Source organism: Echinops telfairi, unplaced genomic scaffold (assembly GCF_000313985.2).
Source record: "Echinops telfairi isolate 266 unplaced genomic scaffold, ASM31398v2 ScPeMD7_7469;HRSCAF=8507_0, whole genome shotgun sequence".
Taxonomy (NCBI): Eukaryota; Metazoa; Chordata; class Mammalia; order Afrosoricida; family Tenrecidae; genus Echinops; species Echinops telfairi.
The window spans coordinates 73,765,138-73,774,130 of record NW_022111372.1 but is presented as its reverse complement, the minus strand read 5'-3'; the positions used below and the strand labels follow the sequence as shown (position 1 = coordinate 73,774,130).

The 8,993-nt window shown below is 39.0% G+C and overlaps 1 protein-coding gene across 3 annotated transcripts in view; it reads right to left on the bottom strand.

Annotated features, from left to right (window-relative positions):
- Nucleotides 1-2,031: 2,031 nt before the first annotated feature.
- The window catches only part of CLINT1 (clathrin interactor 1), a 76,986-nt gene continuing 70,024 nt past the window's right edge, over nucleotides 2,032-8,993 (bottom strand). For 2 of the 3 annotated variants that reach the window (XM_045284848.1, XM_045284850.1), the window contains exons 10-12: nucleotides 7,699-7,985; nucleotides 4,624-4,828; nucleotides 2,032-3,746 (exon numbers count right to left, since the gene is read on the bottom strand). In XM_045284848.1, the coding sequence (XP_045140783.1) occupies nucleotides 3,400-3,746; nucleotides 4,624-4,828; nucleotides 7,699-7,985 (839 nt within the window). In that variant the 3' untranslated portion in view covers nucleotides 2,032-3,399. The remainder of the gene's footprint in view (nucleotides 3,747-4,623; nucleotides 4,829-7,698; nucleotides 7,986-8,993) is intronic. The other variant, XM_045284849.1, reaches the window with a different exon arrangement.

The window sequence follows — 8,993 nt, the reverse complement described above, 5'->3', positions numbered from 1 at the left end:
AAATCCTCCATCAAGAGCTCACTTTCATAGTTCCTCCATCACCACTGCACTAAGGTGGTAAGTACGAGTCAATACATTCACAAAACAGCTCATTTACAACTTCATTGTTGCTAAAAAAAAAAGTGGTGTTAAATACAGGCAGATAGCAAAATCCTCAGAAACAAATTTAGAACCTTTCAGACTTTGTCTGCTTTTAGGAATGAAAAAGTAGTTAGTTGCCTTTGGGTTTACTGTGTAGATTATTATAAGACAAGTGCTTAATGCAGACGGCAAACCCAAGGGGGCTTCAAAAATCCACGGGGACTTTCCAGTAATTCTATTTTCCTGTAAACTTTTTGAAGCCTTCTTAAGTCCTCAAAGTCAGCACATTTACATAAATAAAAGTGGGTGAGTTATACTTCACAAATGTGGTGTGTGGGTAGTTCTCAATTTGAACTACCAACATTTGAAGACTTTGTTCACTTAAAAGGAGGGACAGGGGGATAAGGTCTCACAGCACCTTGAGGGGTCAGGTATTGATCAGGCTCACCCAGATGAGTGGTAGAAATGGAATTTGATCTGCTTGCTTCCCAGCCCTTGCCCTTTCCACAGTGCGATGCTGGCTCCTTGGAAAGCTGAACCATAGGCTGGTTTATTTCAGCACTCTAATTAGTAGACAGCATGCTGTGCTGACTAGATTTACCATAATTTCCTTATTTCTGAGCTAGAAAACTACACCATAACCAATGTTCATGGAACAGTAGAACCCTGAATCCAAAGATGTGAGTTTAACTTACCTGCCAGGGAAGGAGTGCTGTTTCGTAAATATCGAAGAAGATAATAAGTACTAACTGGTCCTTTTAAAAGGAAATACAGGTCCTAACTGCTTGACGACCCTAAAAACAACAGCAGTACAGATAGCAAGCGGGCATGCGAACAGGAAACCTCCCGCCTAAGTACCAGTGAGTAGCACTGGGTGTGTGTATGGTTGCAGATGCCAGGGTAGAACAATCCAGAGGGGGAAAAGAATCTGTCCTCCTCCAGCACACGTGCAGTGGACTCTTCCTGTCCCCAATATCAAATGTTTCAAGACGTGCACACAAGAAGCGACGCTCTGGTTGACAAGGGCAATGAGAAGAGGAAGGGCTGAACATTAAAGGGGAGGCATCTCTTGCCAACGCCAAACGTCGCCAGGGTACTTGTCCCTTTGAAGCATCGCTTAGTAACCCTTTCAGAGAGAGATCATTCAATTAGCTGAAAGCCAACTATGGCAATTCCTGTGTTTTTCTTTTCTCAGGAGGGAAAAAAAATACCGAGAGCAAACTATATGCTGAACTTCGATTAAAAAAAAATGCTGAACTTCGATAAAAAAAAAACACACCCCAAAAAACAACCCAAGCTCGGTCTCCCTTGAATCCTTAGACTACTGAGAAAGGCAGGATGTGGAAAATACTTTAAAGATGAATTTTATTTAAAAAATTTTAAAGCACAAATGTTCAGAAACAAAAAATAGCCACAGCCTCTGACCACAAGCATATACATTTGAAAAGGTGTATCTATACTTGTCAATTTAAATGAAAACACAAAACTCACCTCATTGAGAATTATGGGTTTTCAGCAAGAGCGCAGACAGTTCCCGCTGCCAACAGAGCCGTGCTTGATTGCTTGAAGTAACAACACTTGAAAGCTCCTATTCTTTGAAACTAATTTAAACACAGTGAATTGTTGAAAGATTAAAAACCACAGTCAGCTAATTACACCCTCTCATCTCTTATTCAGCAAATGAATCACTTTTCATTACCACTTAGCTGAAGTACATGAATTTCTGCCTAATTAGAAATGTTGTAGATGGAACATTAGCAAGAATGGAGCAGGTCAGGATATCTTTGCTGCTTCATTTTTAATTCCTAACAGTAGACTCTGATAGGAAAGAATAGAGAAGTCATTAAATTATTTTAAATTATTTATAAAAATTACTTTGCCCAAATCATAATTATTTTTCCCCAAATGGTCTCAAATGTCCAACAGAATGAAAGAAAAAGCAGTTCAACATTGATTTTAATGAACATTTTAATGTTATGAATAACAGAACATTATGAATACATGGAAACAAAGTTTTATCAATTTAATAAAAAAATTTCAACAGATAGCAGGGAGGTAATAATCTGATACCTATATTATTTATTTTAAAAAATAGTCCCAGCTTAAGGGTGAAACAACTGATTTTACATTCCAAACTCTAGAATCATGATTTTCATGTGAGCATAATGCAGAATTACATCAGGAAAAAAAAATTTAATTCATTTCCTTTATTTCATTAACTCAATAAAATCTTTGACTGCTCTAGGTCTCCTTTAATAATATATCTTTAACTCTTCTCCACTGGAACCAGAGCTTGCTATTGCCATAGCACATACACTCAAACCCCACACAACCAATTCTGTATAAAATTCTAAAATGAACACTGAGTTCTAACATTTACATTTAACTTAAGTTTTTATTGGATTTCGAGCCTTTCGGTTTTTGTTTTCTAAAAGACATCCAAAAATAAAAATAAATATTTTTCTTTTGTGACTGTTGCTTGTTCGATGAGGGCTACAGGGATAAGCAGAGGGAAGCTTTGCCAAGCCAGTCACCGCAGACTGTAAGTCATGACCGCCAAACATCAACAGAGATCCCGGTAGTTTTTCTTAGAGGAAACCAGACAGCAGTCCTGACGAAAGTATTCTTCCTGGTTCTGCGGAGGATACTTTCATGTGGGGAAAGTCCCATAGCAATCACCAATTGCTTAAACAAGTTTTGTTAACAATAAAAATTTGGATAGTTAGATAGAATAGCAGTGTTGCTGGAACATTAGCAAAAGTATATACATTCCAGTTACCTCTGATTTAGCCATAATCATATATGTATGCCTTTTTTGGACAAAAATATATTTTTTTATAAAAAACTGATTATCCCACTTTAATGAATTTATATACGGACTCCCAAGTGGTAGTAAAAGGAACAGACCCAATTATGACAAGGGGATCCAGGGACAGAAAAATCAAGTTCCTCAGGAAAAGAAAAGTACAAAATTAGAGATTCAAACACATTTATTCAGCCCTATTCCAGTCTTCCCACAAATTATGATCTTAAAATGGGCTCTTCAATTTATAAAGGCTTCTCATGGTCTCACTAGACCATTTGTGGCCTATTCTCACTGGGAAAAAAATGATCCCGACTGCCTCATCTGAAGTGCCCTTGACTGTACATCTGAAACACTAGATACTTCACTTTTATTAAACAGCTTTTTTGGTTCTTTATGTAGGTTTGCTTTATTTAATTGATAAAAGAAAGGGAAGTTGATTAGCATTTTTCATCTGAACATTGCCTATCTGCACAGCTAAAAATCCTTCATTCAATCTGCTTCTTTACCATCTCTTATTTGCTAAAGTTGGTGAAATTTGCAAAGGCATCTTGCTTGGGCTGCACAGTTCCAGAAGTCATGGCTATGTTGGGCATGCCCATCCCCATTGTGCCCGAGAGGCCCATCCCAGGAGAGGACATCCCTATGTTCATGTTCATGCCCATCACGCTCTGGTTCATCACTGGAGTATTTCCCAGAGGGGCCATTCCCATGGTGCCAGTCATCACGTTGGGCATGCTCACAGGCATGCCACCCCCCATTAAAGGGTTAGTCTGGGGCCGAACAGGAAGCATGTTTGATGGAGAACTGAGGTTCACGGCTCCAAAACTTTGGGTCATCACATTCATAGGCTGTTGCATATCTATGAGAAGAAAAGAAAACACGAGAACCTTACCACCCTGAATATTTAGTTTCACAGAGCATAAACATATCATTATCTTCCTGACCACTAACAGCTTCTTCCTATACCAATGAAATGTCTTCATGGTGATTGCATACAACGTAACATTAATTTGCACTGACACTTCTGAGGACAGCCAAGGCTGGCCGCTCTCCTTGGTTTCACCAAGAGAGGTGAAGGCACATTAAGAAAAAGAAAATCGGAAACAAAGGTTTATATAAAGCTATGAATCTATTTACAGTAACAAAAAGCAAAATTAAACCTAATTAACCAAAACAGATGAATTATTGGAGGAGAGGGGGAGCAGAGGCTTCAAAGCATTCATGGAAAAATTCCTCATATGCTGACCATTTCCCCCCAAGTATCATCAATACAGGAAAAACATTCAAAATTTAAATGCTGAATGGGTCCAGCAAGAAACAAAGTGTAAGAGAGACAGAATGACCCCAACTATTACAAACATTGTGATAAAAAGTGGGGAAACGCATGCATCAACAGTTTTTATTTCTGGCTTATGGAATTCAGGTGATTTTTGTTTCTTCGTCATATTTGCATGTATTTTTTTAAATTCTACAACAAAGACAGCTTTTATTTATTCACCAGGTCCCCAAATTCACAATACAATGACTGTCTATCATGCAGAGAACAAAATACAAACTCATGTAACCTTCCAGAAGACATGGAGCATTATATGAAAAGCATTATTTCACAGGCATGTCATTAACCTCACTGGAATCTATGGTATTTGTTCTTCATGGTTTGAAAGAGTCCTGACATCAGGGCAAACGACTACACAGACACACATACACCCCAAACAAGCTGATCTGTGGTCACTTACTCTGCTGTTGAATCATGGTGTTGAGCGACGGCTGCTGGGGTTTGGAAGGCTGCATACCAGGTAGTAAGTTGTCTAGGCTGATGTTTACACTGGGGTCAGACCAGGTAGAGGGCAGGGTTTTGCCGACTGACTTCTGGACCATATCTGTATTCTGATTATAGAGAGCATTAGGCTTCTGCAGCACTGTGCTAACATTTTGAAAAGGCTGGAAAATAGAAAAATGCTCTAAAAAGTAAGCATCTGTTTATGGAATCAGCCTATAAAGATTATCATATGGCAAATTCATCACATTCTCTCTCTATATATATACATATATATTCAACTTTGGAGTGAATTCTGGAAACCAAAAGGCACCACGCGTTCTATGTTAGCTTTCTAGGTAGGTCCCTCTGAAGTGTGAGCCATGCGGGGTTGGGAAAAAGCCCTGGCAGCATAGATGCACTGCCATTTACTCCCACCACTCAGGTCTAGACGTCACCATCCCTGCAGAGTGTTATCCTTTGTTAGTGGCAAATGTTACTCTTTGTACCACTTCATAGCATTATAAAATGTGTAGTTCTTCATAACCTCACAATCTGGGTTATGACCCCAAATTACACAAAGATACAAAGAACACCCAGGGCACCTACCAACTTCAGGTTAGTACAGTTTTAATGCAATGTACAAGTAGAAATTTATTCTTACAAACGGAATTCAAGATTTCTCATGCTCTAAAGGCAAAACCAGCAAACAGCATGTTCTATCTTCAACATCCCGATTGACATTGCTGGGCTCTGTGTGAACATGTCTCCTGCCTAGAGCAGGCACTAGCAGTGGACCATGTTACAGACAGCCCGATTTAGTTGTAAAAAAATGTTTAGTAAAAAGAAGCAGGGGTGCCTGGGTATAACTGAAAAAGGAAGAAAAAGAAAAGAGTAAGAACTGGAAATGTACTAGGGCAAAGAACCTAAGCATTTAAGATTGCTTTTGCTTAAGTCACATGAAAGAAACTCAGAATAAATCGGCTTGCTCATGTCACCGGTCTTGGTCTAATGGTGTTCGGTGTGGAAAGCAAGTCTTTTTTTCTTAATGTTGGCTCTAAACAAACACTTTCCTGCTTCTTTCTTCATTCTAACTGCCACCCCCCTCCCCAAACAGAAGAATCTACACATTAAGATGAGTAATTGGCATTATGCTCTCAGCAGCTTGAGTCTAAAAGAAGCAAATTCTGGGTGTAACTCTGACATACGAGGGGGTACCCAAAAAAAACCCCAGAAAAAAAGCTCTGCTGGGCAGAGCGTTACACAAATTGCTCTTGAGTTAGTGCACCCAGTGGCATCACCTGAGAAGGTTCTCTCTGGTCTCTCTGGTGATTTTTTTTTGTAAAAGCAGTTTCACTTGAACCTCATTTTTTGTGATGACAGATTAAAGAGAAGAGCATGTGGCTATGAAATTTTGTTTCCTGCTCAGGTAAAATGCCACACAAACTGTTGTGATGTTGAACACAGCTTACAAGGACAGCACTATGGAAAAATCTCAAGTGTACAAGTGGTTTTCTCATTTCAAAAAAGGTGAAAAGTCAGTAGATGACAAACTTTGTTCTAGATATCCATCAACTTCCTGAATGAATGATAATGTCGACTCGTAGTGCATTTGAAGTTCTTTTGTTCCACCAGGTCAGACTGTTAATCAAACTTTCTATTTAGAGGTTCTGAAAATAGTGCGTAACAGTATGCAACCAAAAAGGCCTGCTTTGTGGCAGACGGGGAACTGGTTTTGCCACCATGACAATGCACCTGCTCACAATCATCTGTGTGCCAGTTTTTGGCAAAAAACCAGCATGCCTCTCTTGCCCCAAGCACCTTACTCACCTATATAGCTCCATGTGACTTCTTTTTGTTTCCATGAATGAAGAGGGACATGAAAGGACAGCGATTTGAAGACGTAGAAGAGGTGAAGAAAAAAATGAGGGAGGTGCTGTCAGCCATCCAAACAAATGAGTTTGAAAAATGCTTTCAAGAATGGAATTGCGGAGTTGACAAATGTATTAAGTGTAATGAAGAGTACTTTGAATGTGATAAGATTGTTTTGTTAAATTAAAAAAAAAAAAAGTAAGTACATAGCTTTGGGGGGAAAAATCCGGTTTTTGTTGGGTACCCCATTATACATACTCCCATACTACATTTGTTTACTTTCTAAGATACCATCGGGTAATTTAGTTTTAACTATAAAAAAGTTTGAATTTAAAACCCGTTTCAGCTGTTTTCCTTCATGAAAATAACAGGTTTGAACACAAAGCTTATGTAACATTTACATAATGTAGAATGGACCCTTAAAAGGAAAAAAAATAGTCAGCACCAAAGAGATTGGTTTTCTCCTTTAGCAGTGATTGTTTGAAACAAGTGAGACTTCTTTGAAGACATGACCAGCAATGACTGATTGAATGCTGGCCATGGTGAACTAGTAACTCCATTTTGTTTCTATAAACAACCCCCACCCTCTCCCGAACGACACACACAAGCTTCAAAATGGAGTAGAAAGATGTAGGAATTTCCCCACAAATGGAAAATGGAGTGGAAAGATATTAGAATTTCCCCATAACTACTAGAAGCTCCCTCATGTACGTGTGTATATATGTGCACACAAGGGGGTTTCAAAAATTTGTAGAAAAATTCCATTATCTTTCCATTTTTCCATGTATTTTTTAAAGCCCTCTCATATGTGTGTGCCTGTGTACATAAGGAGGCCTATAGAGATCGTGGAAAAACAACATTAAAAGAATGGAAAACAAAACAAAAGACAATAAAATTCTCTCACAAAAGATGTGTGCTTATTTTACCATGTAACACCAATTTGACTTAATTCAATAAATGTTTAGGGTGTACCTCCTTTGTGCAAGGCACCATGCTTGAATTTGCCCTCAAGAAGCCAAATGAGTCATCATCTAGGGAAAAAGAGTAGGGTACACACCATGCCTCCCGCATCTCTAGAGAGCGATTGCTTATTTCTCTGCTTTGTGCCAATCTACCACTACAGTACATAAAGAGTTTCTCAAAGATCATTAAGCACAGTTTCTAAGGGATGTGGGCAGCTTACCTGTGATCTTGACATGGGCAAACCAAGTCCTACAGCATTAGTGCTCATCATTGAGAAATTCATACTTTGGGAGGATGTCATGGTTGCCTGGGAGGAGCCCATAAGATCAAACAGGTCTGAAGAATTAGAGGCCATGGGGGCTGAGCCTAACGCTGGTTGTGAGCCACTGAAGAGTTCGACAGCTGGCTGTGAGGCACTGCCAAAGAGCTCGCCACTGGAGGCAACGGGACCTGACTGGGCTTGGTTGAAGGCACTCCAGTCACCAAAGTCTCCATTCCCACTTGTTCCTGAGGAAGAAAGAACTTCAAGAGTAAGCGACTTTCTGAATTGGACAAAACAAAGCTAGGTAACAATCTATGAACCAAAACAAATTAAAGCTGATCTGTGTCCATCCAAATTAACATCTGCAGGTACCATTTCCATCTGGACATTTTTCTTTCTCATGAATAGTCCATGTTTGTGAAATAAGGTGGCCAGGGGTGGGGAGGGAGAAAAAACAAAAACCTCCCACATATAAAGTAAAATCCATCTCTCGGGCAGGTCCAGTTGATAGTTAAAAATTATAAAACTTTCACTTCGACCAAATCTACGTAAAAAATATGAACGGTCTTCAAAAAATTCATAGAAACATTTCATTATCATCTTAGTTCCATTTTTCCATGATTTTTTTGAAACCTCCTCACATGCTTCCAGCTAAATAATTATGGTCTAGTCTAGGTCGTGAGAAGCATGTAAGAAACTACGAAATGGTGAAACTTTTGCTGGGAATTGTGGAATTCTCAGGCAAGGAAAACAGTAAAACCAGGAAACTTTCACTATTTGGAAAAGTGCAGAGAGAAATCAGTATGATTTCTACACTTTCGAGTAATAAAAACCAAAATTTATAAAAGCAAAAGAACTAGAGAAACATGGAGAGAAGATCAATGTCTATAAGAACTTTTCACTCATTTTACCATGTTTCCATCGACAACAAGGATTTCTGGTGGCGCTGTCTGGTTAAGCACTGGACTATCAACCACAAGGTTATTGGTTCATACCCACCAGCAGCTCTAGAGGAGAAAGAAGAGAATCTGTTCCCGTAAAGATTTACAGCCTCTGAAACCCTGTATTGGGCCACTATGAATCAGAAATGATGCTCTGGAAGTGGGTAGGTGGTTTGATGACAAGTGCTATATCTAAGCTATAACCTTACTGTGTACTGTGTTGCTTGCTTAACTGGAACTGTTCAATCCATTTAAATAAAAAGGTATTATTTAGAGAGGGAATCTCATAGTTAAACATATATTGTGTGTGTG